The following is an 18,261-nucleotide window of genomic DNA, read 5'->3' on the forward strand; positions in this document are numbered from 1 at the left end:
TGGCTTTTTCTCTTGCAGGTGCTACTCTGCGCCTGGCTCAATATGGTGGGCAGCATCATTCGTGTTTTCAGTGTTATTGATAGCCTGAGCTTAGGCTCCTTAAACTACGTCTACCTTCTTGTAGGACAGTGCCTCTGTGCTGGGGCCCAGCCACTCATCATCTTTGCACCAACCAAGCTAGCGGCCCTATGGTTCCCTGAAGACCAACGAGCCACAGCCAATATGATTGCCTCTATGTGTAAGTAATTGAGTTGGTATTGGTTATTCCAAAGCTTATGCAGTAAGATGGGAAACCTGGGTTTCAGATGTCACTTTTCTTGGGGAATACAATACTTTCCCTGTTGATGCTCCCATCGTCAGTGCAAGAGTTGATTATTAGCTTACTAGACAGGGATGTTTTGTGAAAATGTATGTACTAGATTTTTGAACTATATAAGTAGGGTGGAGAATCTGTGGCCCTCCAGATATTGCTGAAGTAGGACTTCCAGCATTTCTTGCCACTGGCCATGCTGAGAGATGGAAATTACAGTTCAGTAATGTCTAGAGCAGTGTTTCTCAACCTCAGCAATTTTAAGATATGTGAACTACAACTCCCAGAATTTAAAGTTGCTGAGGTTGAGAAACACAGGTTTTAGAGGGCCACCCCAAAGAGAAAGGTTAAGCATAACTCCAGAGGTTACATCTATCATCTATATTAATGAAAGAGATACTGTATTTTCCATCTAGGGCAGGGGTCAGCAACCATAAACACTCAAAAGAGCCACAAAGGTTCTAATCGGAAGGCCCCCCCCCTTTCAATTCTGGAGCCGACTGGAAGTCCGGTTCCCCCACCATAGAGTCTCCTCCTAGCTCAGTATTCCTTTTTCCTCTACCTGTCCTAACTGAAAATCCTATCAATTGTGTAGCCGACTAGTGACAGGGAGCCACATGTGGCTCCAGAGCCGCAGGATGCTGACCCCTGATCTAGGGCATTCTAGGTAGATTTATGTTGTATTTTCCAGAAATCATGCTGCTAATTCAATCGAGTTGAATATTAATTTTATTTAATTATTTCACCGTATCTTACCTAAGCAATTCTCGTTGACTCTGAATAAATTAATAATGCTCCTTAGAACAAACAAAAAACAAAAAAAACCAACCATGATATATCTATGTCTTGATCCATTCTGTAGATGGGATCTCACAGAATTGTCACACAACACTTGAATGTCAAATCATGACTAAAATTAAAAATATTCTTCCTCCTTTGCTAGTTGTCCATTGTTGTGCTCTCCCTGATTTGTTAGCCTTCTACCTGAAAAGCTATTGTTTGATCACAAGGGCTGATTTGATGAGATAGATGCATGAACCCCTTTCCCACATATCAGCACAATTTGGAAAACTCTTCACCTTCCATTGATGAGAATCTTAAAGCCCATTTGGAGGAGGTTTTGAAAAATGAGGCATTTATCTTCATTTTTCAGTTTGCTTTTTTTTAGGAAATAAAGAAATCCAACAAAAGGCCTCTGAAGAAATTGGGACTTCACGTAAGGGACAGATAGGGCTCCTGCTTGTTCTCCTGTCAATTCACATGCATGTTGAATGTGTTCCAGTTACTTTGGTGAAATCATACCCAACCATCTTTTTTCTTTCTTTCTTTTTGCATTTCCATTTAGCCAATCCATTGGGCATGCTTATAGCTAACCTATTGTCACCGACAATTGCTCCAGAAGCGAAAGATATCCCTTTACTGGTAAATGATCATAACCTTTCACTTAGAATTCAGCACAACGTTATCTGTTCTTGAGAGGCAACTTATACAACTGCTGATGTTCTTCAAAAATTGGCCGGGTGCCTGTTTTACAGATTGGGGTGTCTTCAGCGCCTGCCATCCTTGGCTGCCTCATGTCCACACTCGGTGTTTGCAGTAGTATTCCCCCAACTCCACCGTCAGCAAGTGCCGATCACTTAAATTCACCAACTTTCTGTGAAGGTTTGAAAATGGTAAGCCGCAAGCAAAGCAAAGGAGTAAACGTAGGGATTGTCCCTATAATTACAGGTACTTCTTGATCAGCAAATATTCAAAGTTACGACAGATTCTCCCCCTCCCTCAAAAGGTACTTTGGACCCTACAATTGCCACTCCTCCATCATGTGATTACACAGCATAGGTTCTCCTGTTTGATCAGGGGGTTTGACTAGAAGACCTCCAAGGTCCCTTCCAGCTATATTCTATTCCAAACATTTGGAGACTTGACAAGCAGCCCATATATGCAGCCAGTTGCAGAGTCTCGTGGTCATGTGGCTGCAATTCATGAGGCTTTTTTTTTTTGCTGGAAACCCCAAAAGACTGTTCATTGTTTTGCTGTTTGCTTCCAGTTTTCGGGGGAGGGGGAATGCCCATTGCAAACAGTGGGTTCACTTAGTGACCATGGTATTCATTAATGACTGCTATTCTCATTTAATGATCACTGCAAAAAAGGTTATAAAATCAGGTGGGGTCACATGGTGCCCCCCTGAATGACTGGCACAACTTACTACTGCAATTCTGGGCTCTATAAGAGTCATAAGTCAAGGGCTGTCTATATATAGTTGCCCTAAATAGCAAGTTGGATGGTATATAAAGTGTGTGTAAAACCAAACCTAGGTTATATGGAAACAAGAAAAGTATCTTCTTGCTAGATAGTCTGGTTGACTATCTATGTCAGTGTTTGAGGAATCAGGCAATGGTTAGAAACTAATCAAAGAGAGAAACATTTTGGAATTAAGGAGAAACTCCCTAACAGTCAGGACAGAAATCATCGGTGTTTTATCATTGGAGGTTTTTAAGAAGAGGCTGGACAGCCATTTGTCTGAAATGAGTTGGAGCTAAAGCAGGGGGTTGAACTAGAAGACCTCCAAGGTCCCATCCAACTTAAATTCTGTTCTATTCTAGCCCTGTTATTTCTTTTTCTATTCCTATCTGTGCTGGATGAGACCGAATGCTGATGAAGTCCTTTAACTGTTTTCAGACAGGTGACAATTAAATGCCTAGTGGTGTCTGCAGTAGAAGAAGCAGGGTGATCAGCACAATGGAAGCAGAACTGGCACGCCATGTGCCATGACATCCCTTGCACACATTAAAGTGGCATTCCTCTGGAATATGAACATTACGTTTCTAAGCATTAGCCTTGCAAATCAGAAATCCCAAAATGCAAAATGCAAGCCCAGCAACCCCTTTTAATAATTTCATATTTGTCATTGTAATAAGTTTGCCCAGAGTCACTTTGTAAAGTGAGATGAGCAGCATATAAATTTAATATTAAAATAAATAAAACATCTACTGGCACCTTGCATAATGTGCTGTGTTTTCACAACTCTTTCTTGCTGTGCTTGCTTTAGCTCATCCGAAATAAGCCTTACCTCATCCTGGCTCTCTGCTTTGCCACGGGGATAGCACTGTTCACATGTCTCAGTGCTGTGTTGGAACAGATCCTGTGCGTCAATGGATATTCCGATGTAAGTCCCTTCTTCTTTTTATGTGTCTGTGTCAATGAGATTGAATGGCAGGAGAAGCTAAGACAACCCAGGAACGTTGTGAGATTGGATTGTAAGATAAGGAGGACAAGCTGTCACATGCTACCTGATGCAGATAACCAGCCATGCACGTAGTGTTCAAACTGACTGCTCTATTGTTGTATGCCTGGTGCACAGGAATTTATGTTTTACCGACAAAGAAATAAAGGGAGACTAGCATAAATCTATTTCAAGCTATTTAGCTCTCATCAGCCATACATACCCTTTTGGGATTTGGACCCGGGCTACTTGCATATTAGATAGATGTATTAACCTCTAAGCCATGGGCTCTCCTCACTTTGTCAGCTATACCAGGGGAAAGATTGTTTTTTATCAGGGCAACCTGGTCTACCCAATTATGGGATGGAGCATACTGCACAGGAATCTTCCCCAGACTTGAGAGTTTTTGCCTGGGAAAGACTAGGTAAGGTTTAAAGGTATTCAATGGAAGTCAGATCTTGCCTTCTTGTATTTACCTAATGGGTCCAGATTAATTTCCTGCTTCAGCCCTCCCACCAACTTTGAAGGTTTCTTTCCAGCACATGGCAGAGAGAGAAGCAATGCAGATGGAAAACTAGGAAGTGCCTTTTTGTCATGTTAATCTTTGGTGCTTGTGATTAATGGTTGCACAGGCCATGTCCTCTCCAACCTGTCCATGCTCTTTCTGGGCATTTAATTTGAAGAGTCTGGTGGGAGAAGGAGAATGGGAGACACAAATATTTAACTTACCTGACCAATGAAAGGCATTTTTTAAGTTTGGTTCTGTTCTTATGCTCTTATTCTTATGTCCAGTTACATAATTGGTCTGCCTCGAACTGTGAGATAGCAATATAGCAATAGCAATAGCAGTAGACTTATATACCGCTTCATAGGCCTTTCAGGCCTCTCTAAGCGGTTTACAGAGAGTCAGCATATTGCCCCCAACAATCTGGGTCCTCATTTTACCCACCTCGGAAGGATGGAAGGCTGAGTCAACCCTGAGCCGGTGAGATTTGAACCGCTGACCTGCTGATCTAGCAGTAGCCTGCAGTGCTGCATTTAACCACTGCGCCACCTTGGCTCTTGATGAGATGAGTGGCATATAAATACAATAAGCAAACAAATAATTTCTTTAGGGTGATACATCAGCAGAGAGCAGCCATTGTGAACAGAATTAGATAACTTGTATCCCGTTTCCCTGAAAATAAGACTCCCCGGATAATAAGCCCAATCAAGCTTTTGAGTGCATGCGCTAAAATAAGTCCTTCCCTGAAAATAAGCCCTCCCTGAAAATATTGCAACACAGCAGCAGCCATGAGGTGACCACGTTCGCCACCTCCTGCACCTCAAAAATAATAAGACCTCCCCGAAAATAAGGCCAAGTGCTTATTTCAGGGGTCAAAAGAAAATAAGACCAGGTTCAGAGAAACATGGTATGTTGGTAATAGTTAATAATGCCAAATTGTTCAATAATAAAGCAAATCAAAACTGACTAAGTCTTCCATTGGAAAAATGTTCTGTTTCATTTTATTCCAAAAATCATATAGGTTTCCTCAGTTCCTTTTTTTCACATAAAAGGCAGGCAATGTATCTCCACAGCTCTAAAAGTTATTTGCAGTCAAATCGTTGGCTTGTTTGCTTTATGGATTCCCTATAGGCTTTCCTAAAGTATAGGCTGATGGAAATAGGACACACAAAGGCTATCAGAGCTGGATTTCAAGCTCCAAAATGCGTATCCGAGGTTATTCTAAGGCTAGAAGCTGGCCAGATGAGGGTTGAGGAAACAGCCTGCTTATTAATTTTCAATTACTGGCTTAAATGACATGATTTCCCAGTAGAGTTGATATCATTTCTTTTATTGAATAAATTCTAATCCACTTGGGCTCAGACGAGTGTTAGAAAACTTTCATTGTGCGCCTCCCTATTGATTTCCTACATTCTGTCAAATTTGCAAAAGCTAAGAGGGTTATTGGAAAAACGCTTTTTGATACTGATTCTTATAATAAGGGACCTTATTCCAAAGTATATCCAAGTACACTTTGATCAGCCTAAGTAGAAACCAGCTAATTATATCCACTTCAGTGGTGGGTTCCGGATCCTGGTGCAACCAGTACGGTGCAACGGGGCCAGGCGTCCACCACATGAATGCGCACAGTACATATGTACTTACCGCCCACAACGTTCCAGCTGCTCGGCGGAGCGTTGCGCAGGTGCCGTACGCTCCATGCGCAGAAGCCCCGATCAACTCAAATACAGGTAAGGACATGGGGCGGGTGGGTGGGCTCTCCGGAGCACCGTACTGGAACGGCACCAGTACACCTGTACCAGGGCGTGCCTGTCATATCCCACCACTGATCCACTTACTAATCTCTCCCTTCCTTGTCTTTAAGAGATTTAAGAAGGTTCTCAAAAAAGTCAAACCTGTTCTAATGGAGAACAGGTTCAGTTCAGTTGATGGACTCAGATGAATCCACCTTCAGGCATGGTCACAACATTCCTTCTGTAAAGATCCTCAAGTATTTATTTCTCCTTTGTTGTTGCTTGTTAACTTCTTCTTACCATGTAAGAAAAGCCCTACAACCATGATGGCGAACCTATGGCACACATGCCACAGGTGGCACACAGAGCCCTCTCTGTGGGCATCTGCGCTGTCGCCAGCTTCTCTTCTGGTTTCCGAAGTGCACATGTATGCCAGCCAGCTGGTCTTCACAGGCACCGGAGCTCCAGAAAACAGCCTGAAAAATGGCCACAAAACAGGCCATTTTTGGGGCTTTTTCCAGCCATTTTTTGTGCCATTTTGGGGCTGTTTTTTGAGCCTTTTCATGACATTTTTCGGGGCGTTTTTCAGAACATTTTGGGGGGCAATTTTGGCCTGAAAAATGGCCTGGAAAACAGCCAAAATACAGGCATGCGCACAATGGAAACCTGAAGACCAGCTGTCCTGCATGCACATGCACACCAGCCAGCTGATCTTTGGTTTTCCGGCACTCCAGCGCACGCACATGCACGCACATGCACCCACATGCATGCACATTCTGGTTTGGGCAAAAAGTTCGCCATCACTGCCCTACAATATTATAGATACTATAGCAAGATTTTGATGCGTTCTGGTCTACATGAGTAACATCTTCATATTTACTCTAATATTTGGTCATGCATGAATGAACTATTAACTGTAACTTACTACTGAGTTTTTAGATCATTAGGTTTTATAGTGCAATTCATTTTTATATTGTTAATTTACTAATTTACAACAGACTGAGAATCTAGTTTTAGAATTTAGAATTAGAATTTAGAAGTTTTAGAATTCACTTATAATTAATTTTGGGGAAAATCTTTAGACAAACCATGTCCTTTAGTTACTAATTTTCATTTCAATGCAGTTTTGCATTGTCTTACAGACTTAAATACATTACATTTACATGGCTGAATTTTGTTGTTTGTTGTAAGCTGGTCACATTCCCTGGGTGAAATAAAATGCATCCTCTCATATTGATCAAGCAATTTTGCCGCTGCAGTCCCGTTCTGTGAATTCGGCCCTCTGATTTTAATTCATGACTAGTTTCACCCAGGAGTAAGACCTTGTATAAGCATCTGAAATGCTAGTTTTTCACCTGCAGAAGTTCTAGTGATGGAATAGAAACATCCAGTGCAGGTCTTAATCAGCACACTGTATATCTGAAAGCCAATTAGATCTGGCTGCCCCTCCTCAAAATTTGTTCTTTCGCAGTTATCCCCCCCCCTCCCCTTTTAAGCTGGCAAGAGATCTGACTTCAATAACAGCTTCCAAATTCAGAGAAGACATTGGAAGCCAGAGAAGACATCCATCTGTCATGGAATTCCGGGAATCCATGACAGATTGATTCATCCATCTGCCATTCACACATCTTAAAGTTGCCAAGTTTGAAAAAACATTGATTTAAATAAATAACAACTTCTTCGCCATTGAGGTGAAGATGTTATCGAAACATTAAGCCATGTTTTGTTAGATTGTCTTTACTGCCAAGATTCCTGGTTACAATCAATAGCCCACCATCTACTAGCTGAATTCATTTTATTTCCAGGTATTATTGTCTGATCAATCTGACTTTTATTTCTCTGGATGTGATTAAGTTTTGCTTAACTGATGTGTTTGTTAAATAGAATTCTGATAATATTGGTTTTATAATTATTGGATAAGCACTTTTGTTACCAAGTTTTCCTCCTTTTTTGTCAATGGTCATAAAAAGCTATTGTATTGTGTATTGTATTATATTGTATTGCGCTCCTAAATTGTGCCACATGTTTCAGCTGTGTGGCCTGCATTTCAAGACCACTCATAAATTGAAGATCCAAAGTTTGCCCAAAAAGATAACATCTAGCCTTTCCAATTCTTAGTACATTACAGCTGAGAGGTTAATCACAAATCACTTAGCTGAACCCAGGATCTCTCTTGATAATAAATTATAAGACTTATGAGGCTTCTATTTTTCTTTTGAAATTTCCCTAATTTCCAGGTTTCAATATATTGCCCAATATCACTAACTTGAATTACTGAACTCATTTTTCTAGATGTATTAGATACATACAGAGATGGATACACACATTTTAAATAGCAATAGCACTTAGACTTACATACCACTTCATAGTGTTTTGCAGCGCCCTCTAAGCAGCATATTGCCCCCCGCAATCTGAGGCCTCATTTTACCAACCTCAGAAGGATCGAATCAGAATCGAACTCCTGGCAGTCGGCAGAATTAGCCTGCAATACTGCATTCCTATCACTTCGCCACCACAACTCTATACTTTATACTTTCTCAATACTTCTCAATACTTTATCTCAATACTTTAGAAATGAAGTATTATATATAATATTTGTGTGTGTGTGTATCCTTCAATGTACAGGTGTTTTTTAAAATTGTTACCAGCTTGGTGATTATTATTTTTAGTCATAAATTTAGTGATTAAGAAAAAGAGTACTACTCTTTATTCCTGAAGTTGTTCAACTATGTGCCCTTAATCCAATATCTTGTACAGTTTTTTGCAGGTTTGACCGGAGCCTTGTTCATTATATTTGGGCTCATTGGTGCCTTTTTCCTTGGACTATATGTAGATAGGACAAAGAAGTTTACAGAAACTACCAAAATCAGTTTTGTTCTATCTTCTTTGACTTGCATTGGATTTGCAGTGGTAAATATATTTTGAAACTGAAATAATGCTTCTGTCTGCTCTTCTGTAGAGATAATGAACTTTTCAGCTGAATAAATCCTATCCTTTAAGAAATAGTTAATCATCTAAATCTTGTAATGTGGTTATTAAGAGAAGTGTGTTTTCCATGTAACCATAGATGTTTAAGTAAGGGCTGATTAACACTTAATCCCTCCAGTGCCAAGCGATATAATGAAGGTTGTAATATTTTCACTTTCATTCTGTTACTGGAGAAGGAGATCAGAGGAATATTTTGAAGACAGAATAAGTAGAATCATCTCACTTCTTTGATCCCAAGCTATCTCACTGAAATCTTAGGAGAATAAAATAGAATGAATAGAAATCAGGAATAGAGAAAGAAAAACTGAACCCATGTCAACATTTCGTATGATCATCTAATCATTCCATATTATTTACAAACTTTTAACTAGTATAAAAGTTCTCATGAGTGTATTGGTGGTTAAAAAAGTGCCAAGACACATTTTGGGGTTCTTAATCACTTGTTATTATTGCTTTAAAAACTATTGTTTTTTTAGAACAGACTTCCCAACTTTGCATCTTCAAAAAGAAATGGGGCTTCAGTTCCCAAAATTCCCTAATGAAAGTTCCATAAGATTTTGAAGGATTTTGCAATATCCTTTTCCCAGGAGTGGGGAGGGAATGGGGATTTTGCAATATCCTTCCCCCAAGAGTGGAGTGGGAATAGGGATTTTGCAGTATCCTTCCACCAGGAGTGGGGTGGGGATGGGGATTTTGTAGTATGCTTCCCCCAGGAGTGGGGAGGGAATGGGGATTTTGCAGTATCCTTCCCCTGCCATGCCCACCAAGCCATGCCCACAGAACTGGATTTTTAAAAAAATTGAATTTCACCACTGCAACAAACCACTTTCAAAAATGTTGCGTAGAAAAAATTCATGGATTTGTTGACTCCAGGAGCCGCCAGACACTCAAATGAAATATCTAAAGAACTAAATCTAAATGCATGCATTAGCATCATGAAGAAACTAGAGAACAGCCTAATGTGCCATGCTCAGATATAAATGTGCAGCATGGCTCTGGGTGGCAGGAATATCTGCTGGACATAATGCTATAGAGACTTCCCCATTGGCTATAGTTATGTTCCCTTCTCTTCCTGCAGGTATCTCAGATGAGAGAACAAACATACGCTGTGGCCATATTCAGCAGTCTTTTTGGGCTGTTTGGATTTTCTATCTATCCCATCGCGATGGAACTAAATGTTGAATGCTCTTATCCTGTAGGAGAAGGAACATCATCTGGGATCATTTTTGTGATCAGGTAGATCAACAGATTCATTCAAGTAATTGAATTGGAAAATGGAAAATGGAAATTGATCTTCTCTGGGCAATAACTGGACTCATTCACTGGGTTTTGTTTTGGGTTGGGTTCAGTGTGATGTTGATTCCAGCCGTTATGGTTAGCAAATCATAGTTTATGGCCCAACATCACATGTGAACCAAGACCCTTGGGCTTTAGGCTATTCCAAAAAAAATGCTGGTTGAGAAAGTCATCTTAAAAGTTGCCAAGATTGAGAAACACTAAATCAGAGGTCTAAATCAGTATAGCTGGCTGGAGAATTCTGGGAGTTGAAGTCCACAAGTCTTAAAGTTGCCACCTTTGGGGACCTCTGCACTAAATTAATATAGGATTTCCAGGAGCAACAACTGATGGATTATTTTCACTTGAAGCCAGTAGGAGTCAGAATTGCCCCAATCCTAGGAAATCACTAATAAATTTAAATAACTTGGTTTTTCTCCCACGCTTTGGAAGGAAAGGATTTGTGCGCAATAGTGCAGGACATTGTAGAACAGAGTGCAGGACATTGCAGCATAGAGGCAATTAAATGTTTCCCGGGAGGGAACAGCTCTTTCATCTTTCCCTTCGTTTAAGCTCTTGTTTCTCATCCCTCTGCTCCATGTCAGTCAGAGCGCAATAAGTTTATGTTACAAAACAGGTACTTTATTCAAGTCACACAAGAGTGAAGAAAAGAGAAGGCTGTGTTCACTCAAGTAGAAAAAACATTGCAGAGGGACAGTGCAAGAATTCTTATTAGGAAAGCGTGCTGATTCCTTGGTCACTAGTTGCTTTGTATATATGTTTTCTATTTTGTTTAGTTACAGTCACCAGTTCCAGCAGTAATATATCCACCAACAGAACAGTATTCTTGTGGCTTAAGAAAAGCTATCTTTTTCAAACTCTCTTCCTGCTCCATAAATATAGAAAAAGATTCCTAGTAAAGAAGGGAACAGGAACATTTCCTACTTTTTCCTTCCAAAATCTGACATCTTCAGTGCATTCTTGTTTGACTGTGGTAGCTAGAATTTTTTGGACACGTGGTCTTATTGATGTCAGCTAAGAAAAAAACTAGGTTAGATTCTACAGTAAATCAATAGGTCACCCTGAAGGTCCATTTTAACCCCCAAAGCAAATCTTGGTTGTTAAAGCTGAAAATCTTGCTTCAAAATAGGCATATTTTAGATCTTACTAGCCAATAACCCAGTGTTGCCTTGGTATTTATTAACAGGGGGGAAATGTCCGGATCAAATGTAATTTCTAATGTTGGATTTTCCTCCTTACCAGAGGGAGCCCCCTGGTGGAGTACTGTGAAGTTGTTACCATGGCAACTCCACTGCACTGTACAGTAGAATCCGTTTTACGGCAGTACAGTAGAAGCCATTTAAAAGCACAACAGGCTGCATCTTAACAGAACCCACCCCTGAGGGGTGTTAGGGGTGTCTTACCTCCACAGTATTTGTTTCCAGAGAGTAAGTCATCTGTGTACCAAGTTTGGTTGAAATTGCTTGAGGCGTTCCAGGGTTATGCTGGACACACACACACAGCCATATTTATATACTGTATATAGATCACAAGATGGGTAACAGTCAGTTTTGTTTCAACAGCCAGATCCTAGGAGTTCTCTTCATACTACTCTTCCAGAACTTGGCTGTGGAAAAAAAGAATGCCCCTTTCTCTACCTGTGCTCCATCCCTAGGTCCACCAATGGATTGGTCAAGTAAGTATGTTCCTTTGAAAGATTTGTTGGGACGTGAATGGTTGGATTAAAGTCACCAGCTGATTCTTCACCAGCATCATGGTTGCATAAAGTTGAATGAAATCCTAGAGTTGCTTATGGGCCATTCTTCTTCTTCTTCTTCTTTTTTAATGGCTTAATCTATTGACTTTTATTTTGGGATGGATGAAGTAACCAAGGATCCTATCTGGAAAATAACTATGTACCCCAAATCTGCTTTGATTTGCCTTGGATTATCAAGTTTTTACGGGTTCAATCCTAGAGGAAATGTAATGGTGTGAGCTGTTTCCTCAAAGCTGTTTTTCAAGGCATTGTAGTTTCTTAGATTTTTAATAGTTAGATTTGTATCTTTTTATACAAGAGCATATGGTGATATATTTAACACCCCCATTCCCATGTCTCCCTGCAGTAACAAACCTGTGAGATGAATTTATGTTTACTGACAAAAAAATAAAGGGAGACTAGTATACATCCAGTTCAAGCTATTTAGCTCTCATCAGCTATCCATGCCCTTCTGGGATTCAAACTCGTGTGCTTTTGGCACCCAAGGTGAAAAAGGGTTGTCATCACTGCTATAGGGAAAATAGAAGGAGGAAGGAGTATATTCGCTGTCTTGAGTTGTTTATAAAAATAATAAAGGTGGGATATAAAATAAATAATATATCATGGTTGTTATCAGGACAGAAGACAAACTCCTTTCATCTTATTGTTTAGACCATGGGTGTCAAACTCACGTCATCATGGCAGCATCACGAGGTGTATCAGTTTTTTCCCCCTTTGCTAAATCAGGCGTGGGCATGGCCAGTGCGTGACACATCCGGTCTGCGAGCTTGACAGCCCTGCTTTAGACCATCTGTGGGCAATCATTCTGGTGTGCCCCCCCAATTCTTTTTGAGGGTCCCAGCAGTTTTTTTTATCAAGCTACTTAAATTTGATGGTTCAAAATAGTTGTATGATATTCTATTAAATTGTTGTTTAGGGTTTTTTTTAAAACCCTCCAAGATCCTTATAAAAAAAAGTGGAGAGAATTGTGACCCTGTTATGTTCTCTGATCTTGGTTATTTATATAAAGTGGCTTGCCCATCAATGTTGGCGGGAGTTTTGTTTTCTTCTTGGTAGTTGATTAGGTTGGTGTTTACTGTTCGTTTGTCTGACATGGTAATTCCTTGACTGAGGAATTGTTGGCCACAAGTGGCGAGGCCAACATTTATTAGGCCTCACCAGCAGCAGCTTTTGGCTTGCCCAAAATTAGGAAAGGTGGCCTTGCTGCCAAAATGTTGCCTCGTCTTGTCAACTCTGAAGTGAACCTGGCTGAAGCCATCTTATGCTGCCTCATAGTTTCCACAAGCCCGAAAGAGTGGAGGGTGGAGTAGATAGCCCACCTAACGGTCAAAATAAAAAGTTTTCCTGCCATAACCAAGATCATTGTGACAGGTGGTGGATGAAGGAGAGGAGCCTGCCAGATGTATTCATTGGACAATGTGACTAGTGACACAACAGGGGGGGGGAGTTTTACTCTTTTATTAGATGAAAACCACAGGAACCTTTAGAGTTGGTTTCCACCAGCTGTGGCCGATATGATGTATCCAATAAACTTGTCCTTTGAGGAATCTACCTGCCTTGGAGTTCTGCTTTCAATGGGTGTGTTACTGGGAACACTGACATAGTCTAGGTTTAGTGTCAGCGTTGCAGATGCATATACTTGCTTTGTGTGTCTTATTTGATGAACTTAGTTTGATTTGTTCACCAAACCCCAAACAGGACATTATTGTTTATCATTGTATCTTTGGTTAAACAACTTTCTCATTATGCAATTTCAATAAACGTCTTGAGGCGCATGTTGTTTTACAAAATATTAATATTAATTCAGTAATAATTCAGATTTCAACTGATTTGCGTAAAATCCCCATACAATGTTGTATGCATTGCATATTTCTAAGTAGCTAAGTGAAACTTATTTAAATATAGTTTAAGAACTATTGGGTTTTGCTTGTATATATTTCAAAATGAAGTGCTGGAGAATATCCATTTTTTTTCTTAGATGCAACACTAGTGATGGCTGGAATCAGCACTGTGGTATCCTGTCTCTTTGTCATTACATTTCACACTAATTACAAGAGGATCTCTGCAGAAACATCTCAAAGCTCTTCCACCAGCAAAACAGAAGATGAGGATCTTGTAGTAACAGCATGAGATGGAATATTTCTAAATGAACTCTGGACTAAGCCATATACCTTAAAATCAGTTGACATCTCAGACACCGCAAGTGCCATAAACTCAATAAATTATAACTTTGTGATAATTGACTGTAAAACATTGGTTCTTTTTATTCCTTCTGATAGCTGAATGACATGGAAGCATTTCAAAGAGCCCCATCTTCTTCCAAAAGGAAGACATCAGTATGATTAAGGAAACATCGAGGGAGGGAGGAAGGTTGGTCAGGATGTAAATGCTAAGCTGTTGCATTGTCTTAATGGAGAACAAACGGACAATATTGGGAGCAGGGAGAGAAAAGGAAAATAGATATTCATAAATATTCGTAGAGGAGGGAAGACTGAACTATGCTCTGTGCTAATAGGCAGCTTCATTCGTTGCCATTATTGGAGACACTTTTTCAGATTTTCACTTAAATAGAACTTAATCTTAGGCAATGGTGCTAAATTGCAGCAAAGTTCTGGGTAATCACTCCTTTTCTTCCTAGAAAGCTGTGTAGAGGTTTGGGTTCACTCTGGAGAGTATAGAATTTGTTTGGCTCCACTTTGCACTATACCAAAGTTTATGGTTTAGTATGATTTATGTACTTGGCTAATTGTTGCAAAGGAAGCAGATGCTTGAATCAGCAAAATATTTCAGGTCTTCCACCACACCTCGTGTCCAGGATGGTTCAATGGGAGCATCTACGTGCAACTGATATAATTGTTATGAAGGGCAGAATTTGGCTGTGAGGCTGGGTATGTACTGTTTGAGAAATACCATCCCAACCATGGAACTAATAATCTTATGAAAACTTCATGGATTGCAGAAGAACCATCAACACATCTAGCTATGGGATATTATTTGATGGGACAGTGGAAGGGAACAAAACGGAAGAGCTCTGAACAAGTAGCCCTATGCCGCTCATTATTTGTTACAGATCATTTGTTACAGAACTTACTTGAAGTGTTTTGAATTATAAATGGAGTTCAAGAGTTCTGTTTAATTAAACCAAGTAGAACATGGGTGAGGCCAATGTATAATATCTCCTATGAACATAATCTTATGGATAGGCTTTAGAAGAGTACATGCATTTATTTGCTCATGATTGTCTTTTACCTATTTTGACCAATTAGATGAAGGATGCTTATGACTGTTCCTGCAGCATAAAAACACAATGGACAAGCATAACTAGGTACAACAGAAATGTAACTGTTATATTTGTAACAGAAAATTCTAGGCATATCCAGTAGTCACAATGTACTTGATACAGAATACTTTAAATCAATGCAAAATATACAATCAAAATGCAACCAAACATAAATACATAGCAAAAATATATACAGATCTCTCTTAAGGTTATACCCTGAAGACAAACATATTTAAATATCGAAATGAAAAAAAAGCATAACCTTATAAATAATGTTTACAGTCATTGCATTTCAGGATTGCTACTTCAAAGACAAGAAAAGGAGTTTGCAAGGCAGATTAAGTAGAAAACTAGGCACACCACAAAACTAATACAGAAGAAACAAGTAAACAAGTTGATGTGCATTGCTAGCTTCTGTTTAAGCACACTGTGGAGACACTCTCCTAATTATTAGAATTTCACTATTGTTTGGGAGCAAGTTGTTAAGCGCATATATTGCAAAAAGCAAGCACAGCACGCTACTCCTTTGGCCACACATAATTTATATATTAGAAGTAGGCCTTTGCCACAAAACCTTGCTCAGCTTAATGAATAAAGTTCAATGCATTAACCTCATAGTTTTCAAAGGCAGGCTCCCTTCTGTGCCATCTTTTAGACAATGAATACCTAAATGTTTCACACTGCCACTCTGTGGGATCAAGTGACTGAGTCACTAATCCAATGCTGATGTCAGCAAAGGCCTATCACAACCTCTCTTCTAAAGCAAGGCAGCTCAGGGGGAAGTGGGATGGAGGGGAAAAAATTGAGGAGGTTCAAATTTCACAGCAATTTCAATGGGTGCCAAGTCCAACTGGCGCCATGAGAAAGTGTGGTTGACGGACTGCTGCAAAACTTAAATCTTTCTCTAAAACTTTCTTGGCCTCCCATTTTGAATGAGGGTAAGCACACTCCATCCACCTGAGGATCTCTCTGTGTGTCAACCGCAGGGGCATACCCAGTTAGAAAATATTTTATGTTTCAGTTGAAGTCGAGAATAGCACAGCAGTGATCAGTTGTGTATTAGGTATATTCAAAGGCATCCCCTCTGATCCAATTCTTTTAAAATGGCAACCATATCCCCTGAACTACTTTATCAGTCGTCATCTTTTTCGGAACTGGTTTACCAGTAATTCCTTTTCAAAGTCATTGAACCCTACTTGACCGAGGAGGACGGTAGAGATCTCCAGGAGGAAACTATCAGCTTGTCTGTTCCGAAAAGTCTTTTGAGTCAAGATAGTTAAACTGTGGTACAAAATATATAACTGAATCTTCAGGCAACATGAAAAATAGAGGCTTACTTGGTTACCGATTATAGCAATCAAAGTGATTTTTTTAAAAAGCTAAGTAAATATATAATTCAGTTTAGAAAAAACTGAATGATGCAAAAGCAAAGCCATGGAAAGACTCCTTTTTGCCTGTTTGATCAGGAAAATAATCTTTCGGAGTGATTTCTGGCTGGGGAATTCTGGGAGTTGAAGTCTACAAGTCTTAGAGTTGCCATATTTGGAGACCCCTGGATTAAACCATCTGAGCTTGCTACAATTATCCCATACAATTTTCTTAATTTTCTTGAAAACCTTTTTCTTGGATCAAAGATTGAGAAATATAAATGCTTAAAGGTCCCATCCCCCCTAAAATATCAGTGTAAGATGGTCCTTTGTTCTGAAAAACTTTACAGACACTTTTGGGAGTATATAAAACCCTAACCCTAAAACAGGCTTATAGTTTCTTTATTTTGGTCACTGACCAGCAAAACAGTTTTGAAAATAGGATTATAGCTGTCCTGTTGCAATAATAATCCAAGCTATCTACAATAAAATTAACTAAATTTTCAATTGCTACCAAGTGATTTACATTGCACAGTTTGTTCTGTATAAGATGTTGTGACAAAAGAAAGAAAAGTGACATCGATTTTTTTTCTTACCTAGAATTTTAGCAAGTAATTTTTCTTTTGCCTTTATATAATAGAAGTCAATGCATTTTAGATACCTTTTATGTTAATTAAAAAAATAGTGAACAGCATTGTTTTTGTGTCTTCTTTACATTTTTGCTTTGGTGCAGAACAAGTTAGGATTCTCACTCATTTCTTGAACAAATATTTATTTAAGCCTGCCATTTGGCATATAAAAATTTACACATCTGATATTCTTGCATCAAGCTTGTTCCTTACTTCTACAGATAAAGGCAGGCCAGCTTTTGAAGGGAATGGATAGATCCCAGGAAAATCAATTAAGGAAAGTGATCTCTTTTCCAAGCAGAACAGGTTGCAGTTACTAATTTTGTTTTCTAAAAACATATTTGAATTTTATATGGAGCCAACATGATATTTGAGGATAGCAATAGCACTTAGACTTATATACTGCTTCATACAGCCCTCTCTAAGTGGTTTACAGAGTCAGCATATTGCACCCAACAGTCTGGGTCCTCATTTTACCAACCTCGGAAAGATGGAAGGTTGAGTTAACCTTGAGCCGATCAGAATCGAACTGCTGGCAGTTGGCAGAATTAGATTTCTGCAGTACTGGATTGTAACCACTGCATCACCACGGCTCCTAGGATGATGTTTTGCTGCATGCAAATTTCTAGTTACATGCAAAACAAAACAGGTCATGCCAATGAGTCAATAAAAGATGACAAAACGTCTCTAAAAAAATGCTTCTCTAACACAACTGATCACTTTGCAAGGTATCTCCTTGGATTATTCTTCTATTAGTCTCCCTAGATAGAATAGACCATGAAATCAACTCCAATGAAAGGCTAAAACTACCTTTTAAAATGGAGATTAAATATAGTAGTAGTAAAATCTTGCAAGTCTGATGGTGTTGTGCCTCCCTCTCCTTATAGTTGAATAAATTAGGGAAGTGTCTGTCTTCTGAATATTATCTGGATTTCTGGTCTTCTAAAAATGTTTTACCCATTTAGCCTAAGGCATATCCAGCAAAGTCTTATTCCTTACTCTCTACCCTCTATTCATGCAGAGAAACCTAGAGGCTCAATAGGCCTCATTTATCCAGAATTACTAAATGGACAGATTATAATAAGCTCTAGAGATAGACATAAATTTAAAGCTAGCAGCAATTCATATCTGTAGAAACATGCAGAAAAACAACATGCACTTAATATTTTCCTTC

The 18,261-nt window shown here is 39.4% G+C and overlaps 1 protein-coding gene across 2 annotated transcripts in view; it reads left to right on the forward strand.

The window, feature by feature from the left end:
• Window positions 1-17,338, forward strand: part of SLC49A3 (solute carrier family 49 member 3) — a 32,471-nt gene extending 15,133 nt beyond the window's left edge. For both annotated transcript variants that reach the window (XM_032214288.1, XM_032214289.1), the window contains exons 3-10: window positions 19-238; window positions 1,656-1,732; window positions 1,846-1,983; window positions 3,360-3,476; window positions 8,529-8,681; window positions 9,838-9,995; window positions 11,618-11,730; window positions 13,790-17,338. In XM_032214288.1, the coding sequence (XP_032070179.1) occupies window positions 19-238; window positions 1,656-1,732; window positions 1,846-1,983; window positions 3,360-3,476; window positions 8,529-8,681; window positions 9,838-9,995; window positions 11,618-11,730; window positions 13,790-13,941 (1,128 nt within the window). In that variant the 3' untranslated portion in view covers window positions 13,942-17,338. The remainder of the gene's footprint in view (window positions 1-18; window positions 239-1,655; window positions 1,733-1,845; window positions 1,984-3,359; window positions 3,477-8,528; window positions 8,682-9,837; window positions 9,996-11,617; window positions 11,731-13,789) is intronic.
• Window positions 17,339-18,261: the final 923 nt, after the last annotated feature.

This window comes from Thamnophis elegans, chromosome 3 (genome assembly GCF_009769535.1).
Source record: "Thamnophis elegans isolate rThaEle1 chromosome 3, rThaEle1.pri, whole genome shotgun sequence".
NCBI lineage: Eukaryota > Metazoa > Chordata > Lepidosauria > Squamata > Colubridae > Thamnophis > Thamnophis elegans.